Source organism: Mastacembelus armatus, chromosome 16 (genome assembly GCF_900324485.2).
Source record: "Mastacembelus armatus chromosome 16, fMasArm1.2, whole genome shotgun sequence".
In the NCBI taxonomy this organism is placed as follows: Eukaryota; Metazoa; Chordata; class Actinopteri; order Synbranchiformes; family Mastacembelidae; genus Mastacembelus; species Mastacembelus armatus.
Window position 1 is genome coordinate 24509636 of NC_046648.1, and position 17988 is coordinate 24527623.

The 17988-nt window shown below is 43.8% G+C and overlaps 1 protein-coding gene and 1 pseudogene across 2 annotated transcripts; both read right to left on the reverse strand.

The window, feature by feature from the left end:
• Positions 1-403: 403 nt before the first annotated feature.
• Positions 404-6647, reverse strand: LOC113136502 (acidic leucine-rich nuclear phosphoprotein 32 family member E-like). Of its 2 annotated transcripts, none has more exons than XM_026317376.2 (7): positions 6460-6647; positions 4318-4467; positions 3968-4090; positions 3076-3235; positions 2730-2860; positions 2578-2644; positions 404-2414 (listed from the first exon to the last, which is right to left on the reverse strand). In XM_026317376.2, exons 1-7 carry the CDS (start codon positions 6511-6513, stop codon positions 2335-2337), a joined length of 765 nt encoding a protein of 254 aa, XP_026173161.1. In that variant the 5' UTR covers positions 6514-6647; the 3' UTR covers positions 404-2334. The 2 variants fall into 2 exon arrangements, with proteins under 2 accessions (XP_026173161.1, XP_026173160.1); XM_026317375.1 differs by lacking the exon at positions 6460-6647 and adding an exon at positions 6049-6141.
• Positions 6648-8313: 1666 nt separating this feature from the next.
• On the reverse strand, positions 8314-17340 carry LOC113136723 (mothers against decapentaplegic homolog 4-like; annotated as a pseudogene).
• Between the last annotated feature and the right edge of the window lie 648 nt (positions 17341-17988).

Sequence of the window (17988 nt, forward strand, 5' to 3'; positions counted from 1 at the left end):
TCCTGTTTATTCCAGCAACATTAAGAATCCTGAGCTTTATGAGACACTATTTTACTTTACAGAATGAAACTGACTATGGAAATACATCTTGAAGTAAAAACATGAATAATTAAGAAAAAGCTAAAAACAGCTCATTAGTTTTCACACGTTTTCCATCAACAACCTGTATTACCTGTAAACAGTAGATTTATTATTACTCCCAACTTTGTTTTACAACTTGGAGATGAAGTAAAACTGTCACCAAACAGAAAGTCTATCTTGTACCAAAATACTTAAATTTCACCATCTGCGGAGAAGATGGGATTTTTCTGTTCCATCACAGGTTTAAATAATCATGCAAATGTAACTGATGTTTACCGCTGTTTTCTTCATTGTGAGCAGATTTTGACTGAAAGAGGCAACGTGGAGAATTCAGCCATTTTTATTCAAAAACACTCTGGTTACAGCAACACGATCAGAAGACAGGAATAAAAAAATAAAATTAATTGGGAGAGGACGAGCGTCAGCTCCAGCTTCATGTTTCCAAACTCAACACAGAGTATCCAGGTTCAAAAAGACGACACGACAAAAACCTACAGAGACCAGTTCACTTCTATTTACACAGACCAGAGTCGGGAGCCAGAGAGACCAGGGGGAGCCGGACTGATGCAGCGAGCACAGAGCCGCAGATCGACAGGTGAGGGGGCAGGGGCAAGTCAAAGCGTTAATGCAGTAACAGTCATTTTAAAAGTAAAGAAAAATATCTGAACTTTAGGAAACAAAACTACAAGTCCCAGAGTATACCACTGTAAAAACGATCCAATCAGAGAGCTTCATATGCTGTTACCATGCAGAAATTCAAAACTTTTAAATGAACTCACATTTGGATCATCAGCACCTGTGAAGACTTTTGAAGTCATAGACGTAATGGAAAAAATTAATTTTGCTCCCTGAAGGAGAAGCTGCAGACCAGGTGCAGGATCAGGACTCTGAGGAAACTAACTGAAGAAATAAACACGTAGCAACTGTTCAGGCAGATGTGACGTGAAAAGGTTTTCTACCAACGCACTGAGCTGGTTCAGCTGCTCAAAACAAACAAAATCTTTTAATCTAATTGGCTGAAATCAGTAAGAGGAAGTTAAACAATGTTAAAGAAAAATCACAGTCAATGTCAAATATCAAAACAGAACTTAAGTTTAAATGAAGCAGACAGTGATTCTATGTGTCACTGAGTCCAGATCCCATCCAGAGACCAACAGCACCAATGAATGTGTATGAATCCAGAACCTGGTTCAGCTTATGGGTCTGAGCCGTAGACCTCCATTGTTGTCCAAAAACTATTAAAAACACAGCAGGGAGCCACCGCTGACTTGGCTCACATGGTTCTTCCTCACCAACAATGGGAGGCCTGTCTGTTTCCAAAAACCACTGAGAACGGCCGACACCGTTTACAGGCTCTGAAGGAAAAAAGAGTCGACTGGTCTCTGCTCTATTTCCACTGCTCACAGCAGGATCTGGAATATTACAGGGACTACACCACTTTCACTGTTGCTTTTAATCTCTGGATGGATCTGATCAAACTGCACGACTCTGATCTTCCATGTGGAGACAGCTGAACATCAAAGACAACGGAGATAAGGATAAAAACCACAGAACAGCATCACAGCCGCAGCAAACCTGGACAGATCTGATCAATAATCAATAATTCTTATAAGAAAAGATTCCACATAGTTTTATCAACTGGTTAAACACCTCTATTGAAAGAAAGCACTTTTTTTTTTTTTTTTAAAAACAGATATATACTACGTATACAAGTTTTTTGTGAATGCAGCACTCAGATCCTTTACTGAAGTAAAAACTCCACACTGGGTTTGTTAAATATTCTGTTTCGTGTCTGGTTTAACACCTGTTTTTATAGCGACATCACTGTGGAGCCGCTGACATGCACAGGTGCGATCAGATCTCAGTGCAACACGTGGCCTGATCAATAACAGGAAATCAGTCAGCGGCTTCAGAGTTAATCTAGAAAAACTTTGACAATATTCGTCTACAAAGCTGAAACTTCCTTAATCAGAAGTTTGAGTATGAACGTGTTTACAAGCACCTGAAATTAAAGTGTCTGATGAAACAAAGACCTGGTAGAGCCTCCTGATCACCAGCTGAGTATTGAGCCGAGTACTGATTTCAGTATTGATCAGTGTAACGCGAGTGAAATGTTGGGAACAGAGGAACAAACTGTGGTGGAACTGATCCTGAACCTGTCGCTCTGCAGCTCTGTGGCAACGTCCGACGGGGTCAGGGGTCACTTAGGAGGAGGGTCGGGGTCTGGTGTGACTGCGTGCGCAGGTGGTTCAACTATTCATCATCATCATCTTCACCTTCATCCTCAGCATCTCTCTTCCTCTTCTCCCCCCGCACACCAGCTCCATCCTCGTCTGAGAAACAGAAAGTTAAACCCGCTCTTCTTCAGAAACACTGCAGTAAGAAACTACACACAAATACTCCAACTACACAACATAATGTACACAAAACGTACTTCAAATAGTAAAAACATTCCAACTGCTGCTGCCGAGCGTTAAAAACAGACTCAACACAAACCTCCATCTTCCTCCTCTTCCTCGTCCTCCTCCTCCTCTTCAACATAGTCTCCATCATCTTCTTCATCCTGAGTGTCAACATCATGTCTGTAAATAACTCATTCATGTGTGAGTGAAGTGAAGAGCCTCTCACTGGTCAGTGGAACAACTCACCTGGATTCCCTCCTTCATCAGGTACGACAGGCCGACCTCATCCTCCTCCCCTTCGGAGCCTTCCTCATCCTCTTCCTCCTCATCCTCATCGTCGTCATCATCTCCAGGTGGACCGGCTTCATCTTCCTCATCTGGACCAAAACATTACAACATCAACACTTCCGCCCTTCGTTGATTTATTCTGTTAAAGATCGTTCGAGGAAAATTCAGATTCATCTGATTGGACACGTCTTAAAGAAAGAAAAAAAATGTCAGTTCAGACTTATTCCTGACCGTTTAACAAAAACACTAAACTATTCAAGAACTGGTCTGACAAAAGTCAAAGCAGCAGAGGTGTCGGTCTGACCGTTGTCGGCCTCGGAGTCGGGCACCTCGTTGTCCTCCTGGTCGTATCCGTCCAGGTACGTGAGCTGAGGCAGCAGCTCGAACACACTCTCCCTGTAGTCGTCCAGCGTGGTCACTTCACAGCTGTACAGGTCCAGGCTCCTCAGGTTCTTCAGGTTCTGCTGCAGGTCGAGACCCGAGACCGAGTGTCAGTGAGGAGCTGCACTGATGCACAGTCAGATCAACTGGAAATTACTGTCAGCTGCAGTCCGAACACGAGCTCTGAATCATTCACTACAAGGTGTGATGCTCTTGTAAACAATGTGTGGCAATTATACAGGTTAATACTTAGCAAGGAAATCATAAGTTTACACAAAAATGTTCTAGTACTCCAAAATAAAACTGTGGTCCTAAAAAGAAAAGGCTGGAGTATTTCACAATCAACTAGTAATTCTAGACAAAGTTTCAGTATATTGAGATTATGACAGATGACATTTAATCTGATCAACACTTGTGACAGATCATCAGATCAAAGAATCAAGTCAGTTGACTCTTTAACAGAAACTAAGACTTTTGTTGTAAAATTACTCTGATTCTAAAATATTACAACTTTGCCTTCATACACAACAATTAAATATTTGGATACTACAACTTTCTGTGTAATATTACTAATATTCTAGTTACGTGTCCGTTATGTTCTCGATTAACTGGTCTCAGAAAAAGCCCAGCTGTCTAAAACAGGAATTTCAGTTTATAAAAACAGAAAATATTCAGAAAGTGAATACACACTCAAAGTGATTAAGGCATGACCAAAATAACTGCTGGGCACGTTTCGACTAGTCAACTAATCTTAGCAGCTGTGACAGCCTAATGCTAGCAGCCTGCTGAAACAGAACGCTGGCAGTGAGAGTTACCAGCGCCTCGATGTTGCTCAGCTCTTTGATCTTGTTCCCGCTCAGGTTCAGGTATGTCAGGTTGGGACACTTCTCTGCCAATGTGTCCAAACCTCCGGAGATGGTGTTGTCACTCACCTCCAACTGAAATGCAGGTAAATACATGTGCACAATAATTTTTTTTGTTTTTGTTAAGGTAAACCAGGTTCTGTTTTGACACACATGACAGTAGTAGACCACAGACCACACATGCTGCAGTTCGTCCTGAATGCGATTAGTGCAAAATAAAAGAGAAAAATCACTGGACTTTCCACTGAGTCCAGTGTTGAACAGCAGCAGGCCTGAGACCTGCTGGACTGTGTGGGACTGACCTTGCGGAGTTTGGGCATAGAGGGCAGTTTGGAGAGTGACGTGAGGCCAACGTTCACCATACTCAGGATCTCCAGCTCTGTGTACGCATCTGTTAGACCCTCAACCTCCCCATCGCTGGAGCGACAGTTATCCACCACCAGCTCTGCCACCTGGTGACCAGAACAGACCACGTCTTAGTCCAACACGACCCACAGCAGAGTGTCCTGTCCTGATAATCCATGAGCTGCTGAACGCTGCCTTTACCAACACTGGGTTGAATAAGTGAACACTGGGCTGAGAAACATGGAGGTAAGCATGAGAATGTCTCCACCTGATGGCCACTCAGTGTCATAAAATCAATATCTCTCTAATGGTATTTAAATAAACATGAGACTAAATCACACTAGTCCATAGTAAAAATGGACTTTGACCACACTAATATTTAATATCACTAATAACAGTTTATATCAGTTGTAAGGACAATGTATTTTTAATTTTCCTGTCGATTACCACACAGTAACATATAATGAAGCGCTTCTTGCAAAAAGTACCTCAGATTGTATAAAAACCTCTTACTGCTATATGAGACAAACTATTGAACCTGGGAGGTGTTGCACAAGTTAGACAACGAAGTTTTACAAATGAGCAGACAAAAACCACAAAGCTCCAGATCCTGTTTACTGGGTTTTACACAACTCTCTAATTTATATTGTAACTTACAGGAGATTTAGAACAAGTTGTGCAAACTTTCTCATGCAAACTACGAACGGGAAGTCGGTTTTAAAAGACAATATGTACTTTAAAAGGGAGTGTAAACATATATGTGTGTAAAATAAAGATTTTTAGACTTGACAACCCTTTATTTATGAAAACAAAAAGGGATCTAACTTGTCTCCAGTCAACAATAGGAGCCAATCCATCTTTAAAAAAAAAACAAAAAACATATTTATACTTCAGTCAGACCACATCAGACCCGGTCCAGATCCAAAACCACGCCCAGGTTTCAGATCACCGTCCTAAACCGGAAGGACGAACATCATGGAGTGAATCATCTCCTCTGACAAACACTCTTTGATAAATAACTGACATTAACACACACAGACAGCTGTTGTTGAGGATCTGAGTTCACCGACCGATAAACATCTGTCGTTAGAACACCGTTACCGATCACCGACTCCCTTAAGGACAGCTCGTTCTAAATTTGTCGCATTTAAACAATCTAAAGTGAGACGCTTCGGACAAATATCGCCTCATTAACGCCAGTTCTCGTCTGTAGATACGAGTCTGTCTTTGCAGAAAATCGGCCTTTTCGTTATTTCTATGCGTAAATGTGCCAAACTGCACGTCGCGTTATTTCGATTTTAGAGCTGTTGCGTACTTCAAGTTACACCACCAAAACACGGTAGAGTGGGCGGGAACGACAGCGTGAGCCGCTCTTCCAACTCCAGTCTAACCTCAATGGAGGGCTGTTGTTAATCTTAATGTTAGCCGAACTTACCCACGGTACCTGGAGAACTGATAAAATACTTAAAACTTGTTGGGGCGGGAAGGCACTTCGGCCCAGTAGCAAGTAAACCTAGAGTTGCAGGACGTAATAATGGAGTTTGGCTTGACGCGCCATCAGATTACAAGCATCGCGGATAACCACGTCTTTAACGCTGAAGGTTAAAATGGTAGCCCGCTCGGCCACACGAAGAAGCCGGTGGGTTTAAATAAATGTAACTGAAACCAAACAAACATTACGGGCGTACGTGTTTAACTTTACTGCCGAGCTTCAGCACCGACACCCAGCCAGCTCGCCCCGTCCGCGGCGGATAACAGATTAGCATGTTAGCCTGGGTGCTAGCTCAAGGAGGCTCGCGCGAGGCTCCGGGGAGCCCCCACGAGCGGGCGAGAACTCGGAGCGCGAGAGAGAGCCTGCACGCGGGGGCTCCTCCAGGACCGACCGCGGGAGTTTCCTCCATGTTGGAGCCGCGGTGAAGTTGTTTTCTGGGTCAAAATGTCGGAGCGAACAAGCGGGAGGGAGCGGTTATTTACAGCGGGAAAACTCGACGTCCTCCTGCTAAGTGTTTCCAGCATCGTCATGTCGGTTTGACTCCGCATCCTTCATCCATTTCTGTGGAAATAAATAAATCAAAGTCCGCGTTGTTGTAGTTACACACCTCAGCGGGGTTTCTGTTCCTCAGCTCCAGGCTGATCCGCTTCTTCATCTCCATGTTGAGGCCGAAGCAAAGGGCAAAAAAACAAAGTATAACAAAAGAAAACTGAAAATAAAAGACGGTTCAGTGAGGCGCCCTGCTTCTCCAGCGGATATCAGGCGATAACTAAACCTCCATGTTCGCCTGCGCCCGACCTCCTCTGCGACGCCACGCCCCCTTCACGATGAATATGCACAATGTTTCCTGTTCTGCTCTCCTATTGGTCTAAACTCCAGCCACTCACTGAGATGCTCTCTGAGCAGCGTGTTATGCGAAAATACTCCTTCCTATTGGCTGGAGCCGCAAAGGCGTGACTTTACAGTAACCAATAACAGGACGAAGATGAAACATTTAAACGTTACACGCGCCCACTCTTTGTCCGTGTTGGCGCCATATTCTACTGCTATCCACAAGTTTATTATTGATTGATTTGTTAGTAATCACTACTAATAATCAATATCAGCCCATTCTGGATTATTACATGGACGTAGATGGTTTGACTTTTAAGTTTTATCTGCAGAAATGAAAAACAAGCAGAATAACAAAACGGTAAATTCTGAGTGTAAATACAATCAGTATTACATTCACGTTTCTGATGGCAAAGCACCACAGTTTTTACAAGTTTAACACCACAAGATGATATAAAGTACTTCCAAAGCATGAAGGATGCAAAAGCATAAACAACTGAACTAAGGAAAATAATTAAAACCTATGAGAACTCATCCAAGGTAAATTAGTTGTCCCATTGCGTTGTTTGAATCTATCATAATCTGAAGATTGTTCAGTAATATAAAAATAATTGCCTGTCACAAGTCCATATAAAAAAAAGCAGCTTAAGCTCCACTATGCACTAGATTTCCCAGAGTTTTCAGACACAGCTCATGGTTTCTTTGAGCTGATGGTTGATCATTTTAGGCAACTGTAATTTTATCTGATTTAATAAATGATTCTTTTTATTTTGTATTACATGACTAAAGTACTGACTTAAAACTCTACTGGTGGTAGTAATAGCACTAACAGCTGCAGCATCATGTGCAGAATAATGTGTGCTGGTACACTGACCCCACTAAGACAGGTGGAGAAACACCTGAACAGGTAGTTGGTGTTTATCAGTGTCCTGCTCACTGCTGCCACCTAGTGGGGAGACTAGAATAAACAGCAGTCAAATACTCAAGTACTGTTCGTAACTAGTAGAATAGGAAATATGGGACCAGTTTCATTTCTACAGTTTTTACACATTTCAATTGAAAAAACGTTAAAAAAAAGATTTCCTTTTGCAGAATAAATTACCTAACAATAATAGTCTTTAAAGTAACCTTGACCAACTGCAACAGAAATGCTCACGTACATGCATCTGTAATAATATATGCAGCATATTACTATGAAACGGATCATTCAGTAAGTGGATTTAATATAGGTACATTTAGTTATTTCATGCTTCGTTAATGTACCATTCAAAATGCAGGACTTTAAGCTGTAGCAAATCATCTGGATATTTCTGCTGTTTGTACTTTGCTTCTGTCCAAAAATGGCTGTATTACCTTTTATAATTCTCAACTATAAAAGGTTTGTCACCACAATGTCCTCAAACATTTCACATCATAACACTGAGTAAAAAATTAGCAGAAATTGAATTTTCTTTTGTAATGATACACTAAATATCAGGTCAGACTTTTAAAAATAAAATGAATGTATTAACTGGTTCCTGGTGTCATGTAAATAATTACTACAAAGTTGAATATTCTGTAGAAATACAGCTTCAGCAATAAGTAAAATGATGCAGAATCAGCAATGATTTGTTGATTTTTAAATGTTTAATTTGAATAAACAGCAGATGTTACAGACCCTTTTCAGTATAAAAGCCTTTAAAATAAAAAAAAGTGATAAAAGCTGAGAGATAATAAAACGTGACAGATTAATTCACCTGACAGAGTGGAGATGAAGCACAAAGGAAACAGGATGTGATGTCATTATCTTTGGTAAATAATCAATAGAAATAAATAAGCTGTTGGCGGCATATTAAAGGAGCAGTGTGACATTAAACTAAACTGATTCAAACCTTGTTGAGTGAAGGGTCATGGATGTCTGGGGTTTCCACAAGCAGCCTTTATGTTTTCCATCACTTAAAAAGTCAGTTCACACAAATACATTAAAATGGATCTGAAACATTAGTGGCGACACAGCAGCTCAGCTGTGCGTTTATAAAATACACTGCTGTGATAAAACTGTCACCTGTTCAATTTGTCTGTGCACTAACAATGATCCTGCTCCTACAGATCTGACGTCAGACTGAGGACAGGGTTTCTGTGGGTTTTATCAAGTTACATTTTAGACTTTTTAAGACCTTTACTTAGACTGAGGGCAATTTGAAAATTTTACATATGTGAAGAAAAATCAGTTGAGCATTTTGAACATGAATAATTTACTTGGCAACTCAATTTTAGATTTATTTACAGTGTGGAAAGTCCACAGTGCCTCTGTTTTCAATGCTCCTATAGATCGAGACTCTGTTCCTGCTGCTGCAGGATCTGGTGCAGAGAGGGTGGTGCTGTGGCCTCAGTGAAGCTCCCCATGTTAATACACAACAACACAGTCTGATGGAGGCTTTAACAGTTGATTGTGTTTTTTCTGACTAGTGACTTTTGTGGATGAAAGAGCAGAAACCAGCAGTGATGGAAGACAGTGACGTTAACTCCCTCAGCACAACACACTCGCTCTGTGGTCTCCCATCAGTTCTGAACGCACTGCAAAGGGTCACTGCTTCCAGGCTGCTTTGGTTCTGTAGTTTTATTCCATTGTGATCGATACGAGCTGATGAGAGAAACAACCAACGGAGCACAGTGGGGACGACTTTGTTTCCTCAACACTTTAAGAAAAACACAGTCACACCTTTGGCCATCGCTACGGGACTGATTTTTACCTTTTTTGTGTGAACTGACCATTTAATGTGTCTCCCTGGATGCTGGTATCCATGGAAACTCATCTGACTGACAGGAGGAGTAAACTGTTGTGATTGGTTGATTGTCTGAAGCCTGGAGGTTTGTATCTGTTTAAACCGACCAATGACCTGTGGCCTGTTGAACGCTCACCTGAGTGAAACCCACCTGTGGACCAGACACACTCTCTCACTCTCTCTCTCTCTCTCTCTCTCTCTCTCTCTCTCTCTCTCTCTCTCTCTCTCTCTCTCACACACACACACACACACATACACTCACACACACACACACACACACACACACACTCAGGTGTAACAGCCTGTCAGAGTGTGTGTTCCTGTTGCGGCAGCATGTGCAGCACCTGGTCGAGCAGCTGCAGGGCTCGGTGCAGGTGGACCTCCAGCCAGCAGGGGGTGTCCTTGATGCTCTGCCGTGGGTAGTCACAGCCCCACCCCTTAACGAAGCTCAGGCGCACGATACACAACCTGCGCAGATCGTCCACACCCACACCTGCGGCCGAGCACACACCTTGAGGAAGAGGAGGAAAAAGAACTTAGATTCTTACAGGGAGAGAGAGCGATGAAGAGAGAGATGTCAGGTGACACTCACTGACAGCGGGGGCAATCCCTCCCACGCTGCTTGGCCCAGGAATCGCACCGACGACCGCCGCCGCCTGAGCCGCTACAGCCGCCTGAGCAGCTGCGGCCTGCTGCTGCATCTGTCTGTGACACTGACGGAGGTCAAACACCTGCAGACGGACCGACAGGTGGGACACAGACAGGTGAGGGAGTGGATGAAGCAGGAGTCTTGAGTTTAACACTCAGAACATGAAGGTGATTAAGACAAAGACTTTTTCTCAGCGTCCTGACTCAGTGAAATGTGAACACACAGACATGAAACACATTTTTAGATTCACTTCCACTTTCTGGGGATATTATTATCCCAGAGGTCTGTTCAGAATAAGCCACTTAGAAACCAGAGGAAGAGGCTGCAGAACTTCATTCAGAATCCTGCTGATTTTAGGTTTTCTTCAGTTTCACACTGATCCAGGGACAGTCGTCTGTACAGTCATGAGTTCTCTAGAAACAGGAGCTGATCACGGTGAATTCAGCTGCTTTTAAACGTGACTATCTGGAGAAATGTGAATAAAAATAGGCAGAAGAAATGTGGCTCATATTGTCTTGGTTTTATCTCTGTGCTGTGAAAGATGTGTGGGGATTCTGTCTTATTTATTTCGTCCAAACGGCGTTCAGGTGTTTTATGTCAGCGTTTCCTCTGCACTCACCTTGATGTACGCTCCCGGGTAGATCTTATGGACCCCGTCTCCAGGTGCTCTGCCGGCCTCTCGGTCCAGGTAGAAACTTTGAACAAACACAGAGTGGTCGCTGAGGCAGCGCATCCAGACGTCGCCCTCCCCCCGACACTCCAGCTGAACCCCCCGGCCGATGTGGAGCCTGCAGAAAAATAATGTGCAGAAGAAGATTTAAATCAAAATTAGCACCAAGCTGGTGGGCGTGTCTCCGTCTCACTTCACACAGAACTGGTTACCAGTGGTTACTGGTCGGTCTGGTCACCTGGCACGGTGGCTGGCAGCGGTGCGGTGGACGTTGCTCAGCTGACCCAAACAGAACCTGTCTCCACCTGAAGGATCCACGTATCCGTCCACCGTCACCAGAGGACAGCTAGACTGGACCTTAAACATCTCCCCGACCTGAACGTCCAACTCAAAGTAGGAGATGGAGCACCAGAACTCTGGACCTGGGGACAGGACAGATGTGGAGGGACAGGGGACAATGTCAAGACACTTGTGTAAGGTCAGGACATGTTTGGAAAGTTCTGGAAATTCTGAACATTTGATATTTCTAGAAAACTTTGGAGGTGAGGACACTTTAGGAAAGCCACGTGAGGACACTGTGGGACAGGATTCTTACCTGGGTGGTTGGACACTGGCTGAGGATACGGAGCCGTACTGTGATGCTGTGACCCTGCAGGAACAAACACTCAGTCTCAGTATGATGTACTACTGCACAGTACTACATTAACTGCAGTACTTTGTCACTTACAGAAGTGAGTGCTAGGGGCGTGATGATGATGATGTAATGGAGGCTGCTGGTGGCTCCGCCCATTCTGCTGAGGTCCTGAAGGGCTGTAGGGGGCGGGGCTGTTACCTGCCCAGGTGGCTGCAGAAACACAATACATGAGTATGTCACTGATGTTTCTACTACTGCAGTACTACTGCTCATGCTATACTCCTAATACTGTCTGTAACATGCCAGCTCCATCTGCCTGATATTAAGATTACTGCAGTGACATCACTACTGACTCTGGTAGTATTATTTGTACTACTCTAAGACTACTACATCTCCAGCTATTGTTTCTGCTGCTTCTACTATCACATCTACCATTACTGGTAGTGGTACACTGGTACTACTGCTATTTCTGATATTGCTACTGATACTACTCATAGTATTAGTAACTGTACTACTGGTGCAGCCAATATTTTATCTACCACTACTATTGGTACCACTACTATCAGTACTACTACTGCCATTTGTACTACTGGTATCTGAGTCCTGACCGCTGACAGGCTCATGTTGTTACAAACATCCTCACAGTTCATCGTACTCATGCAGTACCAGTTTTGGGGGGGCTGCTGTACTCGGGGCTCTGATGGTGGGGTGAGGTGGGAGTTGGAGGATGCGGAGGCTGGGGGGTGTGAGGGGGGTTAGGGTGAGGTGGAGAGGTCTGACCCCCGAGATTCTGAGGCGGGGCGATCTGAAGGAGCCCCGGCCCCTCACCCACGACACTGCCACCGCCCCCCCCCAGCTGACATGGCTGTGGCCGTCATTGAGCTGCTGCCTGCAGGACACAAGACTTGGTTATATTTGATAATCATCTGATCTGAACTTTAGATATATTAATTAAAGCTGTTTGACCTGGAGGAGACATAGGCATGCTGGGATACATGTTGACAGGGCAGGGCTGGTTGTAGGGGTCGGGGTGGGGGGGTAGGTCGATCTGCAGAGAGTCCTGAATGAACTCCTCCTTTATCAGCGACTGAGGACCTGAAGGAGGACAGGGTGAAAACAACACGTCAGTACAGTTGGAACAGGCAGAGTCAGACTAAACACCAAGACCAGAACCAGCCTGTTTCTGATTTTAGAGGACAGACTGAAACCCAAACACATCCTGATCAGTGCCCACACGCTTCACATTACTGCTTCTTTATTTCTTTATATTTCCCTTTAAGACTACCCACGTTAGCTTTAATTATTCCACCTGGTGAATACTTTCTGTATGAAGTTGGGTTGGTGAAGGCCTCTGGTGCTGGGACTGGCCCAGCTCATCTTGTCCTTTTCAGCAGGCTAAGGCAGGCAGAGGCCTCTGTAACAGACTTATGTTCTATCATCTGACCTGAGTCAAACTCACCAGCTTCCTGTGTATTTCAGAGTCAGAAAATCCAAATCAAAAGTGCACCTGCGACACAAAACACGTACAGGTTGGCAGGTATGACCTGAAGCTCAGTTATAAGACCTGTTAGGTTAGAGACCTGAAGCTCAGTTATAAGACCTGTTAGGTTAGAGACCTGAAGCTCAGTTATAAGACCTGTTAGGTTAGAGACCTGAAGCTCAGTTATAAGACCTGTTAGGTTAGAGACCTGAAGCTCAGTTATAAGACCTGTTAGGTTAGAGACCTGAAGCTCAGTTATAAGACCTGTTAGGTTAGAGACCTGAAGCTCAGTTATAAGACCTGTTAGGTTACAGACCTGAAGCTCAGTTATAAGACCTGTTAGGTTAGAGACCTGAAGCTCAGTTATAAGACCTGTTAGGTTACAGACCTGAAGCTCAGTTATAAGACCTGTTAGGTTACAGACCTGAAGCTCAGTTATAAGACCTGTTAGGTTACAGACCTGAAGCTCAGTTATAAGACCTGTTAGGTTACAGACCTGGAGCTCAGTTATAAGACCTGTTAGGTTACAGACCTGGAGCTCAGTTATAAGACCTGTTAGGTTAGTGACCTGAAGCGAAGAGAAAACTGAACTGAAAAGAACAAAATTAATGTGAACTTTAACTCTGGCCCTCAGCATGTTAGTGTGAGGTCCACCTGCAGGCAGACAGGTGAGGCACAGTCTGCGTTTACCTGTGGTGGCGGGGGACGCCACCCTCTCGTAGTGGTAGGGGTTCACACACACACTGTCATACTTCAGGTCGAAGGCAAACTGACAGAACTTGACATGTTTCAGCTCGTTCTTGTGCAGGTCAGGCCAACGCCACAGGCGGGCGTAGATCACATGAGGGAACCCTTTCCTACCTGCCACCTGCAGACAGACAGACAGGTGAGAATCTTTATCAGACGGCGGCTGATTTACACAGGGTTAGCGGGTATCACACCAGTTATTAGAGCAGTGTGTGATCTGTGTGTGCACAGGTGAAGGGCAGGGATAAGACTGTGCAGACAAAACAGTCCCACTGCAAAAAAACGTCTGTCCCCCAGCTTCACTTTCTTAAAGCCAGACATGGATTATTAACTGGGGCCCAGGATGTCAGGGGGCCCCTGGGCCAGAGCCTCTGGAGGAAAAGTTTTTTTTTGTTTGAAAGTCAGAGAGATAGAAAATGATCCCAGACAGAGACACAAAACAACCACAAAAACATGTGAAATGTCCCAAAAGCTGCTCACAATGAACGAACAGTGATGCAAAATCAGGCACAGAGACAACTGCCATAAAAACACTGGACTGTAAAAACTGTGTTGCTCTGGGGGGTCAGGGCTATTTGACCCGCCTGTGTCCACGGGCCCATTTTCCCCACCAACTGCCTTTGGTTGAGGTTACTAATGATGTTTCTTTTCACAGGCTCTAATTTTGTTTTACACTTAAGAAACAAAAGTTTAGGATGTTTCAACATAATTGATGTTACACATTTTGGATTATGGCAGAAAAACATCAGATCTGACTGAAACATCATTATGGGCTGGGATGTGGACACAGCCCAAAGATTTCCCATTCTGAATAAAGTCTGTCTCTTCCCACTTACTGAGCAACACTTTGACTAGTTTAAAATAAAACTCTGACGTTTCAGACTCAGACTGGCTGATTTTTTACAGTGTAGAAACTCTGTGGTATGAGATCCAAGCAGAAAACTGAGACGTGTGCACATTCCCTTCCTCTACTGTCTGTGTGCACACACACGTCTTTCTAAAACTGTGAGGACACACATTCACCTCAACCTGCACAACTAAATGTCAGTCCCAAACCTGGTCCCTAAAACCAGGTGTGAAGCCTCTAACTGTCCTTTGAAGGAGTGAGGACCAGACCACATGTCCTCAGCTGAGAAATGTCCTCACAGCGATGGTCAAACCAAAATGTGTCCACACAACCATAGAAATACACACACACACACACACACACACACACACACACACACACACACACACACACAGAGTCTGGCTTAAAGTAACCCTGCCCCTTTCCTGTGTTTCAGACAAAACAAGCCAGCCTGCCCTTCCTCCTCCTCCTCCTCCTCCTCCTCCTCCTCCTCCTCCGTCAGGCGGAGGGAAACACTCAGTCTTCAGTCTCTCTGTCTGACGCTGTTACATCAGTTTTTCTGTTTGTGTTCTGGAGCTTCCTCAGGAGGTTTCAGGGTTTTGTAGGTGGTTCTGTTGATCCACCTTACTGGTTCTGACAGGAGTCTGTGTGAGAGTTCAAAATAAACCAGTCTTGTGCAACACCAGTCCTGATCTCCTTAAGCTGGATCACATTCAGAATGCAATTAAAGATACTAGTGGTTATTTTTGGAGCCCTGCCTGGTGTGTTTAGACTTTGCCTATCTTATTTATTCTTCTTATGATCTTCATTTTTCTTCATGTTTTGTCTTTCTTTTATCTTTTATTGTGGAGAACTTCACTTGCTTGTGAGGACTGCAGGGTTTGCTGGTTTTAGTAGTCTCTCTTTTTCCTCCAGACATTTAAATTGGGTTTAATGAAGCTTCTTGGTCTATTCAAAAGGTCAGAGCTTTGATTTTCTCTGTGTTATTTTGCATAAATGCCCTCCAGTGTATCAATCCAGGGCCTAGTTTAGTCTGTTGGTCTGTGCCGTAGATCTCCGTTGTTGTCCAAAGACTACCAGTCGACTCTTTCTTTCTTCAGAGCCTGTAAACATTGAGGAAGAACCACGTGAGCCAGTGCAGCAGTGTGGCTCCCTGCTGTGTTTCTAATAGTTTTTGGACAACAATGGAGGCTGCTACAGCTACAAGAACCTCTGGATTGAGGCTGAACCGTGGTCTGAATAGTTAAAATTTACTCCTTTTCTCCAGCACTGTGAATGTTTCAAGGTTGTGTACACGAATGAGACAAAGACCATAACTGTTTGTGTGTTTAGGCACAGTGTGTTTGTGTGTACTGAAGGACAGATCACATTTTATGTTAATAAATCTGTCGATCACAGGTGACCCATTTAGTTTTCATGGCTTTAGAGGAGCATGAACAGGTTCCGGGTGGACTGAAGGACGTTCTAGTGGTTTCTGAGGCCATTCAAGACGTTTCTTTGATTCTGAATTATGTTTTTTTTGTTTGTTTGTTTTTGAGAACATGTCAGAAATTCCTGATTCCTGAGGGATTATTTCATGGGTTAGGAGGACTTGGGGAATTATTGAACAGAATTGAGGGGGTTCTAAAGATCCATTAAGTGTTCCAGTGGCTCTGGAAAAGTCCTCAGGAGTTTCTGAAGAAAAAGCATTAGATGTTGAATAAGTGCTATTAGTAGACTCAGAGGAGCTCAGTCCATAACAAGGTTCTGAAGGTTCTCAAGATGGTTCTAGTGGTTCATGGTTTGGTCTAAATATAAGCTAAGGTGTGGAGAAACCAGTTAAACGTGGCTCCTGGAAAACGTGATCCATGTTTACATCCTGTGGTCCAATAATTACTGTCTGACAGTGTGAGACAACACCCAGTCTGCTGCTGTGACACACTCTGCTCTGCAGCTCAGTTACATCCCTACAGACACTGAAAACACAAATGATGAATCTGTGACTGAACATCACACCTGATCACGTGACTGTGTTCGCCAGATGTTACTGAAGGTGTTTCAGGGGAGGAAGTAGATTTGGTTTCTTGGATTTGAAGGTTTTAACTGTGAATATAATGTAGTTTTCTGTTGGAACTACTTTTCTACTTTGAAATGTTATCCCTGTATTTGTCATGTCTGCAATCCACACATGAATCACACAGTAACTGTGGCTACGAGCAAAGGTTTTACAGTTACACAGACACAGATTTCAGAAAGCTCAGTAGCCACATTCAGACCAGGTGGGAATCAGGGAATCAGGGACAGGTGATCTATTAGCTAGCTGGCCTCAGCCACAAACCTCTGGGCGGCTTCTGTGATACTGGGCTGAGCTGTGTTCTTACCCAGGCAGGACAGGCAGGAGGAATATCCCAGAGCTCATTTTTAACCAAATGTCAATTTACAGAGATGCTTCGTAGAAGTAACACAAAAGTGACCTTAGGAGTCACTAGTCAAAAATATTCTAACTTCATCACTATCAGTAATATTTATTGTAGTACTTTGGACAAGCATCTTGTCCAGCATTGTTCCTCACACACTCCTCCACCTCTGGATTTGTAAAGGTCAGAAACTTTTCCATGAACAAGCTGAACGTGCTTCCCCACCTGCAGACGCCCGTCCAACGTCCTCTGGATGGTCACACACTTGCTGGGGTGGACGCCGTTGGTGGTGACGGCAGTGATGAGCGAGTCCAGCTCATCCTTCTTCTCCTTCAGCTTCTTCACCAGACTCTCGATGGCGCGCTTGGCGAAGCCCTCGTTCTCTCCGCCCTGCCGGTGGCACATGAGGCTGTGGACGATGCTGAGGCAGGCGTCAGCGCTGCTGGGGGCGGGGCCAAGAACCGACATCGTTACCTGATAATAGGAATTATAGCTTGATGGATTATGACAACACTGATGTGTGGGAGTGTAGAAAATCTGATGTATGATCAGTAATATTTTCAAAGCATAAACACAAAAACACAAATCTTGGTATAGATAAAAGTTCCAACAACACAAAGTAAAAATGCAACCAAAGTGCAAACTAAAGTTCTGCACTCACACTAAGTACAGAAGTACTTAAAGTATCAGCAGTAAAAGTACATCATTCTGCAGTAAAATATCTCCTCTGACTGATTCCCTCTGGCTTTATCACTTTATTGATCCAGTTTCATCAAAACTTCAGCAGCATTTTCCTGTTGGAGCTGGTTTTAAACTTTAAAACAATTAGTTTGGTCCAGTGGGTCTCAAACTAGGGGTCGGGCCCCTCCAAAGGGTCTCTAGATAAATATATGTAGAGCTGAAATGATTAGTGAAAGTTTTAAGAACATTTTTCAGGTACACCAAACATTTAATTCCACCAGCTTCTGAAAAATGTAAATTTGCTGCTTTTCCCTTAAATTACATTTAAAAAATTGTGATGTTTGGACAAAAACACTGTCAAGGTTAAACTTTGGTTAATGAGCTGCAACTGTTTTTACATCAGTGCATCAGTATATAACAGTTTGTACACCCAAGG

Coding starts and splice junctions, on each gene's coding strand:
- LOC113136502 (XM_026317375.1), bottom strand. CDS start 6,126: ATGCTAATCTGTTATCCGCCGCGGACGGGGCGAGCTGGCTGGGTGTCG. Junction 4,091..4,317: donor CTATGCCCAAACTCCGCAAG/GTCAGTCCCACA, acceptor CCTGCATTTCAG/TTGGAGGTGAGTGACAACAC. Junction 3,236..3,967: donor TGAGCAACATCGAGGCGCTG/GTAACTCTCACT, acceptor CTCGACCTGCAG/CAGAACCTGAAGAACCTGAG.